The 21,386-nt window shown below is 43.6% G+C and overlaps 1 protein-coding gene across 4 annotated transcripts in view; it reads left to right on the forward strand.

Moving 5' to 3' along the window:
• Positions 1-5,143: 5,143 nt before the first annotated feature.
• Positions 5,144-21,386, forward strand: part of LOC140722505 (NACHT, LRR and PYD domains-containing protein 12-like) — a 50,885-nt gene continuing 34,642 nt past the window's right edge. For 2 of the 4 annotated variants that reach the window (XM_073037226.1, XM_073037229.1), the window contains exons 1-7: positions 5,144-5,210; positions 7,686-7,745; positions 10,327-10,384; positions 11,137-11,304; positions 12,709-12,805; positions 14,887-15,228; positions 16,867-17,033. In XM_073037226.1, coding sequence (XP_072893327.1) covers positions 12,796-12,805; positions 14,887-15,228; positions 16,867-17,033 — 519 coding nt within the window. In that variant the 5' untranslated portion in view covers positions 5,144-5,210; positions 7,686-7,745; positions 10,327-10,384; positions 11,137-11,304; positions 12,709-12,795. Of the gene's footprint in view, positions 5,211-6,911; positions 6,993-7,685; positions 7,746-10,326; positions 10,385-11,136; positions 11,305-12,708; positions 12,806-14,886; positions 15,229-16,866; positions 17,034-21,386 lie in introns of those variants that run through there. The other 2 variants (XM_073037228.1, XM_073037227.1) reach the window with 2 other exon arrangements.

Raw genomic sequence — 21,386 nt, forward strand, 5'->3', positions numbered from 1 at the left:
TGTAGCTGCCAATGCTCCGCCATCAGGAGATATACCAGGGCTAGGAGAGTGAAGCATCGATGAATGGTGGTCTCCAGCTGATTACCCTGCAGCAGATTTAAGGGCACTGCTGGAGGTGCGGCGGGAAACAACGTCTTATTCAGTTGCTCCTCAGTCACTCCAGCCCAGTTGGAGTCGCAGAAATGCAAGAATCTAAATTATTCCTGCTGTTTTACAGGCAACCAGTATATCAGGATTAGAGCTAAATCACAGGTGGGGGAAATACTCTCTTACTTCAGCATTGCAAATGTGAAAACTAACAACTATTGAGCAACAATGCCACTGTAACAGAATTTAATCATCTTCTAATTTATGTATGATTAGTTGACAATTTGTTGATGGAAATCACAGGATGAAGGAGTCTGCCTATAATAACAGCAATTATACTTTAAGAAACATTCACAACAAGAAAGTAAAAACAATAGGTTTCATAAATTGGAAAACTCTTCTTATTGGATATGCTGATAAAATTAATTGAGCTGCTATTATTACTGCTATGAAGATGTATGAAGATGCTATGAAGATGCTTCTAGCTAATCAATGGTACTCAAGGAGATTGCTTCATTTTTCACATGGTCCTTTGGTAAAGGGATAATTTCCTAAGAAACAGATTTGCAACACCATGAACTGCTCTCCCGTCAGTCTTGGAAGACAGGATTACTGCGAGGAAAAATAAATTCCCATTTAGCGTTTTCATTTGAAAAAATACCATCTCTAAATTTTCAATAATGTAGTATTAATTTAGTAAATGATTCATATTTTCAAATAATATGTGTGGTTATAATAAGTAAATAATACTTAACTATTCAATTTTCTTTCCACACTGTTTTAACATTAAGGCAATTATCTCAGAGGAATTTGCTGTTGATCACTTAAATTAAAATGTTCAGTTTTATAGGCCAAGCATTACTTTTGTCTTTGAACTTTGTGAACTCACAAGATGAGCCTGGGCAAGACTCCTTTAAGTTTTCCTCCATACCTCTGATCTTCCCTGGGAGTAGAGTAGGTAATAAAAGAATGAAATTTGATATGCTCTTCTATTTACTTTGGGAACAGTTTATTGAATCAGTTCATTTGTAACATTTGACCACATCATTTTCTTTCCTCTTTTGCCTCTTGGTAAGAATTATACAAAATGTTGAATGAGTTTGCTTCATTTGCTTTCTTAACCTTATGAAATTCAATTTTCTGTACTTGAATTTGTGTACATTTTAAACATTTAATCAGCTTGTCTTAATAAAACATTCCATTTATTTATTTAACAAAATTATGTGTGGGTTTTAACCCTGGCTGTACAGATGGCACTAACCTATCTATCTAGTTGTCTTTGGTTTATTTATATTGAAAGAGGAACTGACTTTTTTTCCCTTAAAATAAAGGATATCAAGGGTTTTTTTTGTCTTCTGAATGTGAAACATTACAATTTTGATCAATATGGCTCAGGAAAAGAGTGGACTGGTCTAACACATGTCGTAAAATTACATCATTTCTTTCCTAGTAAATGATGAGTCTTTGGCTCCTCACCCGACTTCCAAGTGGTTCTCTTCTTACCCCTCTCACGATGGCACTGATGTTTTCTGAGGATAGCCATCCAATATGCTTCAGACCAGTTTTCTTCTGTGAGCCATGCCAGTGAAAATTGCCAGCTTATTCATTCATGAAGTCTGACCCAATGTATCCTTCTCCTGCTGTGTGCATACACTAACCTTGCAGCTAATGCTGCTGGATGACAGTCAGGAGCAGAAAGCCCAGCTAATATTTCTCTCTTCACCCTCAGGACAATGGAAGGCTATTGGCTATGATCAAATAACATCCCTTTAAAATCTATATAACGTCAAAATTGAACATTTTAATGAGCCAGAAGCTCCCCAGAATGCCTTTCTAAACTGCAATGAAAGTGTTATATTAGACATCACCACAGAGTAGGCTAGTAAAATGGTAATATGATGCACATCGTTTTGTAAGCTGGAAATAGCATGGCTTGCATGGAGCTAACCTGACTACAATGGGAAGAGCATCAATCTTCAGTCCCATTATAAACAGTAAACACAAACTTTGTCACTTGGTATGGCTTAGCCAAACATTCAAGAAAAATTAACTGGATGAAACTTTGAATGCAATTTGCTATGTATATCTAAAATAATGTAAATTTGCTGCATTCTAACTGGTTCCTAACTGAAATAATGTAGGTCGATAAGAATAACTGGTCAGGTGTGTTCACACTGGGGAGCAATATGGCATTACAGATTACTGTCATTCCTCTTGTTCAATATTACAATATCTTAACTTCCCTGCCAATAAAGGATTAGAAAGCAGAAAATATCCTCAAATGATTTTCAAACAAATATTACAAACGTGTTCAACTGACAGAATAAAAAATAAGTACAGGCATTGGGAGAAGTTTAAAGCATGTATGCCATATTTTGAGAGTAAGAATTATTTTCTGGCCATGCTGGAAGACATCACTCTTCTCATTAAATCGGAGATGTGGCACTAATATTAAACTCCTATAAGTATAATTATCCATCGATCATCAAAATTAATTGAGTTCTCAACAGAAAACTAGAGATTTTGCTATTTTGATACATCTGAACTTTTTTATGAATGTAAGAAGTGCAATCTAAACCAAGGTTTAAGTTTAGAATGCTTCAACATTCCATATTGAAGAGAATCTTTGCCTTACAAAGATCTTACCTTTGACAGGTAAATTTAATCTATTTTTTTCTGTAATTTATTTCGGAACATTGTCCATAGAAATGTGTTATTTGCTAACATTGGTGTGAATTGAGTCCTAGAGTATTCAAGCCCATACCTCAGTTTTGTAATAAGTCAGTAATGAACAATGTTGATGCTCAGGTATCTTGTTTTCTGATCTGTGAGGAGCAACAATTTGACCCACATGGTACAAGTCTAATAGTGATGCAGGAACAGTAAAGTCTGAGGATGTATGTACAGCAATCATTGAAGATGACTGGACATTTTAAGAAAGCTCTTTAGATAATGGTAATTAAGATCCTTGGTTTTATCAGTAGAATAAAAGTAATAAAGAATGTGCTAATTTTATAAGCAGGTTGTATTCTAACCAGTGAGGAAAAAAGCAGCCTTGATTCTAATGTCTATTTTAGTCTAACAATATAAGTTCCTGAAATAGTTTTGAAAAATGTTCCCTCAGATTTTAAGAACAATTTCTTTAAATTTTGTTAACTAATACTTATTCATTTAAGATCACCCTAAGTTTTATTAAGATTGTTAAAGTTAATAAAATGAGACAATAGTTGTTGACAAATAGTTGACAAATAGTTAGAAAAATGTTACCAAATGGCTTCATACTGCAGCCAGTGCAGTTCTTGGCCTTGAATAAATTCACTTCTCTTTAATGTTCTATAAATATTTTCCTCTCTGGCTGTGCTGTGCCTGAGAATGCTGTTTTTGACATTACCCATGCCCTGGTCCCCAAACTATTTGTGTATGAGCTATTCATGATTAAATTTCATAACTTTTCAACGGATTGGATAGAAATCCTACGTACAAATGATACTTATGAAATTGGCATACTCATAAATTTTTGATTCACAACGATCTGTAAGTACCCTCACTAAAACTATATTTTACGTTGTTAAATGATACTAAATTTTCTTAATAGTGTGAAACATACTCTATACTATCTATTGTGAATAACCTAATGCTGTATTTTATTTTCAAATCAGGACACAAAAGACTACCAGTTAAAAGCTAACTACATAGTTTAAAATACACCAACTAAATTTCTGGAAGAGCTACAAATTAACTATTACGATCAAGGCAGAATGGCACAGATTAGAGAGGGAAAACGAATGTCAACATAAAGCAGAAGCCTAGCGAGACAGGTTACAACAGGAAGTCCTGGAACACCGGCAAAGAGCTGACGCCGAGCGAGAGAGGTTACAACAGGAAGTCCTGGAATACCGGCAAAGAGCTGACGCCGAGCGAGAGAGGTTACAACAGGAAGTCCCGGAATACCGGGAAAGAGCTGACGCCGAGCGAGAGAGGTCAGGAGGAGAACACAAACGGCCCCAAAAGAAGCAGAAAGCTTCAGAGAAAGAGTTACTGAGTTACAGGGTCAGAGAGGTCCGGGCTTGATGCATATCAACCAGTTTCAGTGAAAGTGAGAGAAATTACTTAAAGAGAAAACAATAACTAATCTGGAGGTCAGTGATGCGCCACCAGCTGACGTGATCGTTCTGTTCACTTTATGTTGACGTGGTGGGTCACTTTGAAGGAGGAAGGCCTGCCAGTGATTTCAGTCATGTTCCAGAAATGCAATAAAATTAATTGTTCATCCTCACGCTCGATGGTGAAGGTTTGCTTTCGTTCATGAAATACCCGAATCTATAGAATATTGTTTGCGTGAAGTCGTGGTAACCTGTGCAGTTCAGGAATCTGTCAATATGATCCATTGCAGATGAACGGAATTCCCTGGCTGACGTCATTAAGATTAAAGCGAAGGGTTTTAAAACCTCCATGAGACATAAAGTATCCCACCGAGTTTGATAGGGACGTGGACAAAATAGTTCCGGTTGTGTGAGGATCTGAAACCAGGCACCGTCTGGAGCCCAGAACCAGAGGCCACAGTTTAAGAATAAGGGGTAGGCCATATAGAACAGAGTTGAGCAAAAACTATTTCACCCAGAGAGTTGTGGATCTATGGAACGCTATGCCTCAGAAGGCAGTGGAGGCCAGTTCTCTGGATGCTTTCAAGAAAGAGTTAGATAGAGCTCTTAAAAAGAGCGGAGTTAAGGAATATAAGGAGAAAGCAGGAACGGGGTAATGATTGTGGATGATCAGCCATGATCACACTGAATGGCAGTGCAGGCTCGAAGGGCCGAACGGCCTACTCCTGCACCTATTGTCTATTGTCTATAAAACTGCACCGTCTGGCACCGACAAACATTCCACTTTCAAAATCACTGAGATCACATTTCATCTCCATGGTGATGTTTGTTTGGAGACGGAACGTACCCTGTGCTAAGGAACAGGACGCGGAGATAACCGCTGATAACGCTGTGGGTTTAGTTAATGATTATCACCAGGAGCTGACTGAACATTGACCAGGGTGTGTTCATTACTTACAGAACCCGGAACACAGCCTCACTCGGTCAGGGTGGTAACAGAACCTGGAGCCACGGTACACGGTAAGAAGCTCTATATACTGAAATATAAACATCACAAAGATATTTAGCACTTGGATGGGATTGATAACGTATTGTGTTGATCGACATTAGAACTGTAGCGAATCGCTTTTGAAAGAATTAATAATTCCCTTCAGCAAATTGAACGCATCGACTTCCTGTGCAGGGCTCGCGGGAAACCGAGGCCTTCGATAGTGTTATTGGCATCGCCGCACTTTCAACCCAGCTCTGAATCATCAGCAAAGGCTCGGGAGGTGCGAGCTTCCCGCATCTCGGAACTGACCCCGGGCTACCGCTTGCAGTAACAGGAAGCCGGTCCGTCCACACTCGGGGCTTTACCGATCCCCGACCGAGGGAACTGAGGATTGGCTTTGCTTATTCCTTCACTGGCGGGATCGACACTATCTGTCTATCCTAGACGGCATTGCGGTTGGTGGTCAAAAGTGTGGAACCACCCATACTGGAGATTACAGCCGGGGCGGGGGGTGGTCGTGGGGGAAGGCGGTGTAAGGAGTTGATGGTTCCATTATACAGTCGGTTGGCGAGACCTGCTATGGATCACCGTCTGCAGTGTTGTTTCCCTTCTGTCAGATGCGAGTGGGCAGGTGGGAAATCAAAAGAAGGTTTACCAGACAGATATCTACCCCCGTGAGTTTTTCTATGAGGATTCTGCTGTGATCTTGACTTGTGGTGTGACTTAAAACAGGGGAGATATTACATTTTTTTTAAAATAACAATTGTTACGAAGGATGAACAGCTCTGATGGGCAGAAGGGTGCAGGGTTCCCCATGTCCCCTCCCCTGGGAGAATTACAAACCGTTACTGTTGCCATGCTGCTAATGAGAGAGAAAGAAATGGAACAAAAACATACTGGGACTGGAACATTTGCTTCAGATAAGGGAGAGATAACACAGGGAGAAGGAGACTTGTTGTTCCACCATATTATGACTCCTGCAAGACTTACGGCTCCGGAGAGGGCTGTTTACTTGGTACTATTCTGTTCATTAAAATTCCTCATTGGAGGCCGGAGTGGGCTGGTTTGATGGACCAAGCCATTCAAAACTGATTGACACCTGAGACCCCGTGAGTAGGGATAAAAGTGAGGTCTGGGGAGACACCCCTCAGACACACCAGGAGACACACTAGTGAGCACTGCTTAAGTGTTGGAACCACGAGAAAATGTGGGACATCGGAGACCGAACGAAGGATCGGTCAATTTTAACTCACAGTATTTATAGCGAGGCCGGTGGGGGCTCGTGTGTGTGTCCACCCTTGCCTGGGTGACGAGTCCACCACGGAAGAACGGTCTAGCTAAAGGACAGAGGGGTCATACCTGAATGGCCACAACAACACATCGACGGATCAAGAACGTAAAGGAAGGTTTGACTGGCCCTCTCTCTCTCTCTCTCTCTCTCTCTCTCTCTCTCTCTCTCTCTCTCTCTCTCTCTCTCTCTCTCTCTCTCTCTCTCTCTCTCTCTCTCTCTCTCTCTCTCTCTCTCTCTCTCTCTCTCTCTCTCTCTCTCAACAATTACAACACATCGACTAACAACTACCTCAGCCTGTATGAACAGAACTGAACTTTATATTCACAAATGACAATTCATTATCCCCTAGACATCGATAGAGTTTGTTTATTATTGATTATTATACCCACACTTTTAGGTTTAGTATTGCTAACGTGTATTATCTGTATATTTGCATTGTTGATATTGATTTGTATATTTTACTAATAAACACTGTTTTGAAAATAGTACCAGACTCCAAAGGATACTTCTATCTTTGCTGGTAAGACACCCAGTTACGGGGTACCTAACACAATGTACTTGATTGTATCCGCGGAAATTTGGTAAAATGAGTGGGAACTTCGATGAGACATAAAGTATCCCATGGAGTTTGATCAGGACGTGGACAAAATAGTTCCTGTTGTGTGAGGATCTGAAACCAGGCACCGTCTGGAGCCCAGAACCAGAGGCCACAGTTTAAGAATAAGGGGTAGGCCATTTAGAACAGAGCAGAGGAAAAACTTTTTCACCCAGAGAGTGGTGGAACTATGGAATGCTCTGCCTCAGAAGGCAGTGGAGGCCAAGTCTCTGGATGCTTTCAAGAAAGAGTTAGATAGAGCTCTTAAAAATAGCGGAGTCAAGGAATATGGGGAGAAAGCAGGAACGGGGTAATGATTGTGGATGATCAGCCATGATCACATTGAATGGCAGTGCGGGCTCGAAGGGCCGAACGGCCTACTACTGCACCTATTGTCTATTGTCTATAAAACTGCACCGTCTGGCACCGACAAACATTCCACTCTCAAAATCACTGAGATCACATTTCATCTCCATGGTGATGTTTGTTTGGAGACAGAACGTACCCTGTGCTAAGGAACAGGACGCGGAGAGAACCGCTGATAACGCTGTGGGTTTAGTTAATGATTATCACCAGGAGCTGACTGAACATTAACCAGGGTGTGTTCAATATTTACAGAACCCGTAACACAGCCTCACTGGGACAGGTTGGTAACAGAATCTGGAGCCGCGGTACAAGGTAAGAAGCTTTTTCTTACTGAAATATAAACATCACAAAGGCAGTTAGCCACTGAAATGAGACTGAGAACTTATTCGGTTGTTCAACAATTGAACTGCAGCGAATCGCTTTTGAAAGAATTAATAATTCCCTTCAGCTAATTGAATACATCGACTTCCTGTGCATGTCCCGCGGGAAACCGGTGTAGTTGGAGGTTTCTTACAGCAAAACTAACCCTCTCATTGTGTCAGAATCAGTGATTTAAACCTGCCCCAAACACTGTGCTTTCATCTGCACATTTCCCTGCACATTGTAACTTGAACCATCTCACTGAGGGTCTGATGGAGACACAACCCCTGCCCTCAACACAGGTGATCACATCTCCCCTGCTTCTGACATTTCCAATTCCCTCAGAATGGTTTTCTCATTCAGTCTGAAGGTTATGGTCCATTCAACTCGTTCTCAGCCCTGACAAACCATGTCTTCCCACTGGCTCTTCCGCCTCTTTCCTCCCCCTCCAGCCCTGACAAACCATGTCTTCCCACTGGCTCTTCCACCTCTTTCCTCCACCTCCTGCCCTGACAAACCATGTCTTCCCACTGGCTCTTCCACCTCTTTCCTCCACCTCCAGGCCTGACAAACCATGTCTTCCCACTGGCTCTTCCACCTCTTTCCTCCACCTCCAGCCCTGACAAACCATGTCTTCCCACTGGCTCTTCCACCTCTTTCCTCCCCCTCCAGCCCTGACAAACCATGTCTTCCCACTGGCTCTTCCACCTCTTTCCTCCACCTCCAGCCCTGACAAACCATGTCTTCCCACTGGCTCTTCCACCTCTTTCCTCCCCCTCCAGCCCTGACAAACCATGTCTTCCCACTGGCTCTTCCACCTCTTTCCTCCCCCTCCAGCCCTGACAAACCGTGTCTTCACACTGACTCTTCCACCTCTTTCCTCCCCCTCCAGCCCTGACAAACAATGTCTTCCCACTGGCTCTTCCACCTCTTTCCTTCCCCTCCAGCCCTGACAAACCATGTCTTCCCACTGGCTCTTCCACCTCTTTCCTCCACCTCCGGGGAAGCTGCATTTCCATAAGACCATAAGACCTCCTTCCAATCAGGCACTGATTTATCAATGCTGGAATATTTCCTGTAATACCATGGGCTTGTAGCTTGTTAAACAGCCTCAAGTGTGGCACCTTGTCACAGGCCTTTCGAAAATCAAAGTACCCAACATCAACGTATTCACCTCTCTCTATCCTGCTTGTTCTTTTTACGAATAGAAATAGCCGAGTATCCTGCTACTAATTCAATATGCCAGCAACAACCTCCGCCTAATAAGAGACCCCGTGAATTTCATGTTTCGAGTTTTTCCATCGCTCACTGATTGAAAACGATTGACGTGCGTGCAAAGTAAATGCGATATCAGGCAAATTCAGCAGCGGGAAATGGGCTAAAATCCAAATGATGGCGCTGTGATCCTGCAATTTGCTTCCAGTAAGTGAAAAATAAACTGAAGGAGAAGGGAATCCATATCTTGCTGTCGACTTTGACCGGTTGTTACCTCTGGGAGATAGCAATCTCGCCACAGCCGCTCCCCTTTGCCCATTACCCGAAGTTTACAACTGCGGACAACTGTTAAAGATGGCTTTTAAATGGGCCAACTTAAAATCAGTGCAGGCCCAGGCTAAGGGGGCACAATTAAATCTGCAGAAAGGGAATGTCCGCTGATCAAAAGAGAACATTATTCCAAATGCATAATATTTACCCATCGTCCTCTGACGAGGAACGGTACAAGTTCCTTTAAAATAAATGCGAAGTTGGTGGATGTATGTGTGAAGTAAACGGGTTGCCAGGCAAATTCGCCAGCGGGATATGATGATAATTCCATATGATTGCTACTCTGATGTGGCAACTTGTTTCCAGTAAGTGAGCAATAAGCTGAAGGAGAAGGGCGTCCATATCTTGCTGTGGACTTTGACCGTTAGTTATCTCTGGGTGATGATTATCTCGGGACAGCTGCTCTCCAGTCGGCCCATTACTGCAATGGTCCAACTGCGGACTACTGTTAAAGATGGCTCGTTATAAACGGGGTGACCTTGAAGTCTGCTCCAGGCAGAGGGGTCACAGTAAAATCTGGAGAAAAGGAATGCCTCCTGTTCAAAAGAGAACATTATTCCAAATACATAATATTCCATCAGAGTTGAGAGCGCCCTTCCTTCTGCTGTCTCTGTGCAATAAACCCACAGCGATCTTTGCCCTGAGCTGTCGCTGGAGGTTATAATCTGACAATAAACTGGCCCTAACTTGTACAATAAATTGGAGTGACGACGCCAACCCAACCGGACCAGGATGCGGGTTGCGATTCCTCTCCAGAGCAAATCAAGTATTCTGGAGAGAGGAAATTACTGCACCGCTTGCACCGTAGTATTAATTCTGGTTCAGACCGCTTGTAAGAGTGACTTGTTCATGGAAATTAAGCTTTTATGTGGTTTAACACAAGCGTTGTGGAACAGGGTGTGGCGTTACATGCTGAATAGACTGAAGTTCAGGTTTATGAGCGTGTTATCAACTGAACATTGCTCAGGGTGTGTTCACTTTCTGTTAGGGCCATAAAATTCAGATGTTCGGATTCGCTGGAAACAGAAACAGGAGTCCAGCACCAGGTAAGGACAGGGTCATAGGGGAAATGCTATGGTGCTTTATTACGCCCACTGGTCGCCCTAGTAATGCTATTGTTTCTATCAGTTCAATATTGTCCTCAGGGTTGCGTGGATTAACGAATATGTGTGTTTTATTCTGTTTGTGTTTTTTTAACAAATACTTTATATATCTAGAAGTGATATTTCGGATAAAAATTCCTGTAATAAATCTCACTGACAGTTGATAAAAGTATGGAAGTCTACACTCAGGGGGTACGTTTTTATGTACCCCTGTACCTAATGATGTGACACTGAGTGAATGCTCGGGGTTTACTGCGGCTGCACCCCGTCCACATTCTATGTTAGGTGCTCAGTGACGCTCTCTTGCACTCCGCTGTCGGAGTGTGTGGTTATTTGAGTTCTTGCCGCTTTCCTGTCGGATTTAATCAGTCTGCCCAATCTCACTGAGTTCTCTCATTAACGGGGCCTTTAGAACCGCTGTTCACTGGATTTTCCTTTGGTTTGATTCCGGACCATTCTCAGTAAACCGAGATTTATACTTGAGAACCCAAGCTGCTGATCAGTTTCCGTAACACTCAGACCACCCGGTCTGGCACCAGCCATCACTCCACGGTCAACGTCACTTACATCACATTTATTTCCTATTCAGATGTTTGGCCTGAATAACAAGTGAACTCGTTGACCATATCTGCATGTGTTTGTGCTTTGAGTTGCAGGCAGATGATTAATGTGCTTCATTATCTCTCTGGTTAAAGTTAGACCTGCGGTGAGAGATTTATTGGAAGAAAAGCCCACAGCTGGAAAGAAGCCACGAATGAGAACGAGGGAACAGCGACAAGTGAACCAGCCCGAGGACTGAGAGTACCAACTGAAGAGAACCCTCTGACTCAGAGTTTTCATTGATTCAGTCAGGAGAAAGTTTGGTGAGTCTCATTCACTCGAACACTGGTCCTGTAAACATTACATATCTTTACAAAGGAAGGTACGAAATAGGTGGAATGCCTCGGTCAGACCAAGTTGCAATCACTCCAGGTCTGGTAATGTGCTTTCAGAAGCCCAGCTCTTTACAGTCACTCACATTCTCTGAGTGTTTGCTCATTTGAAGGTCCTGCATCATCTGAAGTAGCTTTTGGTTAGTTCTGTTGTTTCCTTGTTACCTTATAATCATCTTAAAATGCGTTGACAATTTCCACCCTTTATAAGAAGCCCCAAGTGTGTCGTGTTGTAGTGATTGTAGAAATGTGGAGTTACCATGAACTGCAGCAACATGCCCTTGATCCCATTGGCTATTGCAATGTGCAGTGATATACTTACCCTCGAATATATCGTCGCGTAGGCCTCTGCTGAGAACAGACCATTTATAAAGCAAAATATCTCAACACTGCATTTTATTCAGTCCTAACTAGCACATGGCAACCCATAATTTACATTGACATACCTTGGCCTCATCAAGTACTTTTCTGCTAATTACATTGTCAGAACCTATGAACGTGACATTAGCAGAGGTGGAAATTCAAAGTTATGTTCCCATGGATGTTGTGCATGGGACTTCAGCAAAGCCTTTGACAAAGTGTCACATGACAGCTTGGCCCCGATGATTAGGTCCCATGCTGTCCAGAGAGAGCAGATTGGATGTATTCAAAATTAGCTTCAAGGTAGCAAGCAAAGAGTGGTGGTTGAAGATTTCTCCTCGCAAAGGGAGGCGAATAACGTGTAATTAGTGCTGTGCCGTGAGGCTACAAGTTGGGACCTTTGATATTCGTTATTTTATAGCAATGATTTGGATGCGGTTGCACAAGGATTACTTGACTGGTAAGTTCGCAGAATGCACAACATTAGTAGTTGCTGTTCACAGAGAAGATTATCGTAGCATCTAGGGGATCTAAATGGACAGGGGCTGGTAAAGAGATTGCAAAGCCAATCTGATCAGCAGCGGATTCATGCAGATGTTGGGGATCATGTGGAGGAAACAGCCAGAGGAAGTGGACGAGGCAGGTGCAGTTGCATAATTCAAAAAGCAGTTGGGGTGTGTAGATGGAGTGAAGAGGCCAGAAGGGAGATGGCCCCATCACAGGAAATTGTGACCATCTCAGTGGGCACTGTGGTTGGCATTGTCTCGTTGGGCTGAACGCTCTGAATTTGCATTTTATTGCTCTGTGACTCTGTCAGTAGATGCGCCAGGTATCAGTGGACAGATATGGTGTGGAAGTGGTTACTAACAGGGAATGTTTGGTACCCATGCCAAATGCTACAGGGGATGGAAATACTGTCATATTTGCAAAGTAGTCGTACTCTCTGACTCACCGTCTGCTTGTTGTGAAATTTAGAGCCTCACCAGCAGGCGGAGCTGTCCTGCAGAGCGACCAAAGTGTAAACAAGACGACGACAATCAACAATCGTCAGTCAGAATCAGAATGGACAAAGGTATGATCACAGGGATCTTTGAATTAAACTTCTATCGCGTTTGTACACAATAGTTCAGATGGAAAAAAAAACTGACAGAGGTGTTAACAGGGCATAGAAAAGTTTCATCCAGCAGTGTCATTTATCTCACTGGTAGAGCGGTCTTGAGTAATTGATCAACCCAACAGTTCCAGCGCAGGGACCTGACACCAGTAATGGTCGAATCACTCCGCTCATCATACAAAGCTTCAGCTGAGTGAAAGGAGCAGGGGCTCCTGAAACAGGTGGTCGTGAGTGAAACACAGACAGGAATGTGACAGCGATCTTGTCGTTTATGTGAATGTTCAGGGTCAGGGTCCGTTTCACCACCAGACAGGCCCTGAGGAGTAAGACATCTTCAACTTTCATTTATAAAATTCAGAAGCAGATGATAGGAGCATTTCCGGGATTTCCGAGGTTCTATGATAACACAGCATTTCAGGTTTTGGAAGGAAAGCTACCAACTCCCCCCTGGTTTTTCTTGCCTGCTACGCAAAGGAGGAGGGGTGCCACCGAAATCTGTTTTCTGTAGCGGAGCGGAGATCATTGCCGGTGCTGGGAATGGCTGAGGATCAGGAGGCAGCTCATTGTAGATACATTTGTGATCTGCTTCGGAGTTTTAACACCCCAGTGAATGTCTGGGCTATGGAGAAATGGTGAACCTGAGTTTCTAAATATTTCCCTCTTGATATGATCTTCTACTTGAATTTAAATTCCCAGGATCTTGGCTGGGAAACCCGGCATAACCAATGACCAAATGTCTCTGTTACCTGTAGACATTGTGATTGTGCTCAAATCTGAGATTCCAGCTGGAATAAAAACGATGCTCCAGCCTGGAAACGGGTCCATCGGCCCATATAATTCATGCTGATCTAAATGTCCCATTTTCCTGCCGTTTTCCCAAACTTCCCTAGTAAACTTCTTCTCCCCTTTTTCCTGCCCACATGCTCTCAATTTTGTAATTTTATTTGTGTTTGCGGCCTCCTCTGGGTGCATGTAATTTATACCCATCAGCCACCATGTGGAAAAATGCCCCTTTGGTCCCTTTTAAATCTCTGCCCTCGAGCCTCAGAATCCCCTACCCGGGGTAAAAGACTGTGACCATCTACCCTCACTGCACCCCTGATTACTGTGTGTGTGTGTGTGTGTGTGTGTGTGTGTGTGTGTGTGTGTGTGTGTGTGTGTGTGTGTGTGTGTGTGTGTGTGTGTGTGTGTGTGTGTGTGTGTAAGGTTTCCCTTCAAGCTCCTGAGCTCCAGGGCAAGCTGTCCCAGCCCAACCATATAACACAAAAAACAACACCCTAGCCCAGTACCGTAGTGTTCATTCTTCACTTCACACTTTCCAGCTTCATCACCTCCATCCTATAGATTAGCAACTGCAACTACACACAAAGCTCTATAACCAAGACTTTGCCAATGACATGCATAGTTGTTACATGATGATCAGCAGGTGGGGGATAAGAAGGGAACCAGGGAAGAGGACAGCATAGATCGCAAGGGAAAGGTCAGCCTGCGACCCAGAGGACCGGATGACGTGCGTCTCAAGGGAATGGTCAGTCGGTGACCAAGGGGACTGGAGAAAGCAACTCCAGTCCCCTTGTCCAGTCTCCAGCCCCTCGTGTGACAAAGCAACTGGAGAATGTGTGATCCAGCAGACTGGACCATGTGTAATCCCGTTGCTGGTCTTTGTGTGACACAGACTACTGGACAGTTAGTGACCGAGGGAGATTTTAGCTTGTGGAAGATAATCACAGTGATATTTCCCAGTATCACCGGACACCGGTGCATTATGATCCCGTGGTCATCCGTGCGTTCAACTGCTGTGATTAGTATTACTGTGCTTATCGTGCTATTTTACTGGGAGTAAATGTGTCCAGTCACCGGCTTATCGGGATCATCACCTGACAGGGTGTACGGGTCACAGTAACCAGCACAGTTTCCCTCCAAATCTGATCAGCCAGAGTCTCGGCTCCATTGCAGTCTGAATCAGTTTTGCTCAGATCTAAATCATACTTGTATAACTTGCAATTCATTATTTATTTCATGTGGAAAATTGAAACTAGTATGGAACGTACTGAAGAGGATTTTACCAGGCGGATCATCAAGGGAAGATGATCGGGACACGGGAAGCAAGGTACCAACGCAGGGTCAGATTGAGAGCGATGTCCCAATGGAATGCGGTTCGGCCGCAGAGAATGAGGAGAAAATTCAGTCCAGAGACAGTGACGTCAGAGACACTGATCCGGACCCTGGAACCAGCACAAGTGAGGCGACTACCTGTCAGCCCAGAGACAGTGACGTCAGAGACACCGATCAGGACCCTGGAACCGGCACAAGTGAGGCGACTGTCTGTCAACTCGGAAGCTCATTGAACACAGAACTGTCAAGTCCCCAAGAAGAAGCGGGTGAGTGAAATATGAGCGTGATGTGCTCACAGAATGCGGCAGGGTGAAGGGTAAAGGTGAGGCCTTGTTGGAGGGTTGGTCAGAGGAGAGGGAAAATGTGTGGGTGTGGTACATGTGGTGCACTGGGCAGCCGTTACCCCACTATAGGAAATGTACTACCTGCTCTGAGGATTTCCAGGATGTGAACTGGAGGAAATGCAGCTGTCCAGATGAGGAGATTGTTTCCGGGATGTGTATCAGGGGAAATGTATTCGCCAGGATGGAGAGAGTGTCTCCGGGAAGCGCATATTACCGACAGTCCCAACATTTATGCCCATCCAAATTGAAATAGGTGAATGGGTCGGATGGGGGATGGACTGGTTTATATTAAATGTGGTCCTTCTATTACGTAATGCCTAGAACATTGTTGGGTAGGCTTTAGGGCAAGTGTTAGATTCAAGTCAAGTCAAGTCACTTTTTTATTGCCATTTCGACCATAACTGCTGATACAGTACATAGTAAAAATGAGTCGTTTTTCAGGACCATGGTGTTGCATGACACATTACAAAAACTAGACTGAACTGCGTAAAAAACAACAGAGGAAAAGAAAAAAAACCACACAACAACTACACTAAACTACACACCTATCTAGGACTGCATAAAGTGCACAAAACAGTGCAGACATTACAATAAATAATGTACGTGACAATAGGGCAGTAAGGTGTCAGGCCAGGCTCTGGGTATTGAGGAGTCTGATAGCTTGGGGGAAGAAACTGTTACATAGTCTGTCCGTGAGATCCCGAATGCTTCGGTGCATTTTCCCAGATGGCAGGAGGGAGAAGAGATTGTATGAGGGGTGCATGGATCCTTTATAATGCTGCTGGCTTTACGGATGCAGCGTGTGGTGTAAATGTCCGTGATGGTGGAAAGAGAGACCCCGATGGTCTTCTCAGCTGACCTCACTATCCGCTGCAGGGTCTTGCGATCTGAGATGGTGCAATTTCCAAAACAGGCAGTGGTGATGCTGCTCAGGATGCTCTCAATACAAGCACTGTAGAATGTGATGAAGATGGGGGGTGGGAGATGGACTTTCCTCAGCCTTCGCAGAAAGTAGAGACGCTGCTGGGCTTTCTTTGCTATGGAGCTGGTGTTGAGGGACCAGGTGAGATTCTCCGCTAGATGAACACCAAGAAAATAGTTGCTCTTAACGATCTCTACCGAGGAGCCGTCGATCTTCAGTGGGGAGTGGTCACTCCGTGCCCTCCTGAAGTCAACAACCATCACTTTTGTTCTGTTCACATTCAGAGACAGTTTGTTGGCTCTGCACCAGTCCGATAGCCGCTGCACCTCCTCTCTGTAAGCTGACTCGTCGTTGTTGCTGATGAGACCCACCACGGTCGTGTCATCGGCGAACTTGATGATTTGGATCGAGCTGTGTGTTGCAGCACAGTCGTGGGTCAGCAGAGTGAACAGCAGTGGTCTGTGCCCACAGCCGTAGGGGGACTCCGTGCTCAGTGTGCTGGTGTTGGAGATGGAGAATGAATCCTATTTTGTATCTGGAGGCAGTTTCAAGACACGGTTTTTTGTTGAGTTGGGTGAGAGCGGTGGAGACGAGGGATATCTGAGTTCAAGCCTACATTTTCCTTTTTATATTCACAGAGCCAGAGTTTACAATCTCCGACCTCCTGGCACAGGGGGAGAAATATCGACTGTACCAACTGACAAAGTTCTATAGGGACAGACTCAAACAAGCAATTGAAGAAAAGGTTGAGAGATTGGGTTGGATGTTGACAAAGGAGGGACATTTCAGTAGAGAAGAAAATGAGGTGAGTGCAGTTCGTGTATTGTCACTGATCTGCTGGTATCAGAGGGAAGAGTGATCAACATTAATCTCCTGCACGTTTTAGGAGATCGACTTGGGAATGGAGACTTTGATCTCTGACTCGTCTCTCGCAGATCTGGTTTCAGTTTTTAAGGTGGGGAGCACTGGGAACTGCAGGTTTAGCATCACCTTTTCTTGTATCACCTACTGTATTTATCAGTGTGAAGTAAGAGCAGTGGCTGCATATCTGGACTTCCAAAAGGCATTCGGTCTGAAACTAATTTCAAATCTTGGCTGAACCGTCGGGTAGCTTCCCCTCATCTCATTAATCCAGGATGAGTATTAAACTGTCAGTTGGGCCAACCAGCTTCACTGCGGTACCTGAGGGAGGGAAACCAGCTAACCACAGCTTGTCTTGGTTCCGTGAGTTCCCAAACAATGTGTGGCTGACTTGTCATAGTCACAGCAAAGTACAGTGCAGAAACAGGCCTTTTGGCCCATCTATTCCATGCCAGACTACAGAATCTACTTATTCCCATTGACCTGCACCGGGCCATGGCTCTCTATACGCTCATTACGCAAGCATCTATTCAGAATTCTCTTAACCACTTGCACTACTTGCCCTGCTAGCTAGTTTCGCACTCTCAGCACCCTCTGAGTTTACCGGTTTCACTTTTGTACCCTTTGAACTTTTCACCTTTCACCCTTAGTGATAACCTCTTGTTGTAGTACCTCTTTACCTCAGTACAAAATGCCTGCTTGCATTTATCCTATCTATATCCCAATGTAATTGTGTACACTTCTATCAAATCTCCGCTCAGTCTTTCATGTTCCAATTAATAAAGTCCTAATCAGTTCACTCTTTTTTTATAACTTGGGTCTTCCAGTCCAGGTAACATCCTTGTAATGTTTTTTTTTCTGTACTCTTTCAAACATTTCCATCTGTCCTACAGGTAGGTGTGCAGAACTGCACATAATATCCAAATTAGGCCTCTCCAACGTCTTATACAACATCATATCGTACACGATATTTTCAATTACCAAGGATAATGCGCTAAGAAACTTACTTTCAGAGCCTATCAACATTTGCTGCCACTTTCAATGGCTTATGTACCTGTATTCCCAGATCACCTTGTTCTACCGGTCGCTGTGTAAGATCTACCCTGATTGATCCATCCAAAGTGCAACATCTTGCACCTGTCTGCATTAAATTGCATCGGCCCCTTTTAACCCCATTCTCCGGTTGGTCCAGACCTCACTGCAAGCTCTTGTAATCTACCTCTTTATCAACTGCTCCTTCCCAATGTTGGAGTCATCAGCAAATCTGCTGATGCTCTTAACCGTAATTTCATCCAGATCATTGATATAGATGACAAACAACAACAGGCAGAGCACCGATCCCCGTGACACTGCACGAGCTACAGGCGCCAAACAGAAATGCAACAGTCTATAGTGACACTCCGGATTCTTTCCAAAAAATTAGTGTCTAATCCAGTTTACTACTTTATCTTGAATGCTAAGCAACTGAATCTTCTAGACCGACCTCCTATACGGGACCTTGTCAAATACCGTGCTGAAGTCCATGTAGACAATATCCAAAACCTTGCCTGCATCAACTTTCCTGGTAACTTCCTCGAAAAACTCTGAGATTGATTAGATGTGAAAGATCACGCACAAAGCTGATACCTTATGACCACAAACATCAATAGTTTGATCTAAAAGGGCAGAAGAAAGCACAAAACATAAAATAAATCTGGTGACTAGCTGATATCTCATGATCCCAAAAAATCAACAGGTTGTCCTGAAAGGGAAGAAGATCAATAGGATTTCCTGAAAGGGAAGTGGCAAACAAAAAAAAACTGCTAACTTGCTGAATATCTGACTAATGAGAGACAGGGACACACCATTTCAGGTCACTCTCCTTGGAGCTCACAAACAGTGATTGTCTTGTCCTAGATCTGACCTATTCAGCCATGAGTGGTATTAGAAAATCAAGTGTGTTACACCCCTGAGTAACTCTGTTCTCGTTGGGATTCATTGGCGCTGTCTGTAATGAATCACACAGGCATTATCCAAAGGCAAGAGGTGATCTGTAAATATGATGCTGATCTATAAATTCATCATCTGGAGACGTCTGCTTTACTGGTTAAATTTCTTTCACAACTGTAACTCCTCAGACCTGGTAGCAGTGAAACTGAGGGATTATTTTACAGTGCAGTGGACCATCAGGGAATTATGCTGATTTATTTCATAATTGTTGTCCATTATTCGTGTTATGGAAAAGCTTTCCAATTCCCTGCTGGTAACTGTTCTAGGAGATCAATCATTCAGATCCGGGACACAGAATATAGAACATAGAACAGTACAGCACAGTACAGGCCCTTCGGCCCACAATGTTGTGCTTACCCTTAAACGCTGCATCTCTTATTTCTCAGAGCGATGTCCTAAGCCCATCCATATTCAGTTTCCTTAATTCCATCATAGGTGTATGTTGCTTTGAAGATTATTCAATGTTTAATTCATAATTCCTCAGTTAATCAGGAAGCCCATGCCTGCATTCAGGAAGTCATTACCATTTTGCGGTATGAGTGCCAGGCAGTAACCATCTCCATTATAAGACAGCCGCACTGACATTTCTTAACCCTCTTTTGTCCTTACACATCATAAGACCACAAGACATCAGAGCACTATTGGCCATTAGGCCCATCGATTCTGCTCCGCCATTACATCATGGGTGATTTACTATCCCTCTCAACCCTATTCTCCTGCCTTCGCCCAGTGAACTTTGCTGACCAGACTAGTCAAGAAGGTACCAACCTCTGATTTAAATATACCCATTGACCTGGTCTCCGCAGCTGTCAGTGCCAATGAATTCTACAGTTTCACTACTCCTAGGCTAAGTAATATCCTCATTTCTGTTCCAAATGGACGTCTCTCTAATCTGAGGCTGTTCCGTCTGGTTCTAGACTCCCCCACGTAAAAACAACATCTCCATGTCGTCGCAATGCCTTTCTGATATTCTACAGGTTACAAGTAGATTCCCCCTCATCCTTCCACACTCCGGCCAGTACAGGTGCATCCAGGAATCATTCCCATCAAAATCTGGTTTAATATCACAGGTTCTGTTAGTTTAGATTCCTCTCTGGATTTTTCACAATGCCATCACATATTTTCTCTGATCAGGGGATCAAAATATGCAAGTGCGGTCTGGCCAGTGCTTGTTCTTATATTCTGATCCTCTCGAAGTGAATGCTCGCATTGTATTTGCCTTTCCTAACACAGACTCAAACTGCACGGAATCCTGCACCAGGTCTCCAGAGACTCTTTACAATTCCGATTTCTGAATTTTCTCCCAGATTCAAAAATAGTCTACGTCTTCATTATTTCTGCTAAAGCATATGGCCATGTACCTCACTATACTACATTCCAATTGTCACTGATGTGTCCATTTTTTCATCGGTCCATGTGGGACACCTGGTCAAAGGTCCTCGGGAAGTCCAAGTAAACAACTTGCACTGACTCCGTTGTCAACCCAGCATGCTGTTCTCTCAAAAAATTCCAACAGTTCTGTCAGGCAAGATTCCCTCCCATGGATGTTGACCTTTATCTTATCATGTGCGTCCAAATACCCCGAAACCTTATCCTCAATTATCGACTGCTGACATCTTCCCAAACGCTGATCAGACTAACTGGCCTATAGTTCAAAATGATCAGTCCTCCGGAACCATTCCAAAATCTAATGATTGTTGAGCGATCATTACTAATGTCTCCACAATCTCTTCAGCCTCCTCTTTCAGAAGCAATCGGGTGAGTTGATCTGGACTCATCTATCTTCAGAACTTTCAGCTTACCAAGCGCCTTCTCCGCAATAATTGCAAATACACTCACTTCTGCCACCGGACATTCTCAAATATCTGGCACGTTCTAGTGTTTTTACAGTGAGAACTGACGCAAAATGCCGACCAATATCTTCCGGCATTTCCTTGTCCCCTGACAGTACTGCTCCACTGTCACTTTCAAGCAGCCCAATATCCACTCTCCTCTCTTTCAATCTTCATATATCAGTCGGACATTTTGGTAAGCTATTTTACATCATTCTCTAGCCTGCCTTCCTATTTCATATTTTCTCTATTTATGGCTTTTTAATTGCCTTCTGTTGATTTGTAAAAACATCCCAGCCCTCCAGCTTTCTACTATATTTTGTAATTTTCTGTGCCCTCTGCTTTGCTTTTGTGCTGCTTTGACTACCTCGTCAGCCACGGTTGATCATCCTCCCTTTAGAATAATTCTTAATCATTGTGATTGTTTGTCCTCCGAGAAACTTCAGCCATTCCTGTTCTGCCATTGTCCCTGTTAG

The sequence above is a fragment of the Hemitrygon akajei genome, unplaced genomic scaffold (assembly GCF_048418815.1).
Source record: "Hemitrygon akajei unplaced genomic scaffold, sHemAka1.3 Scf000078, whole genome shotgun sequence".
NCBI classification, from domain to species: domain Eukaryota; kingdom Metazoa; phylum Chordata; class Chondrichthyes; order Myliobatiformes; family Dasyatidae; genus Hemitrygon; species Hemitrygon akajei.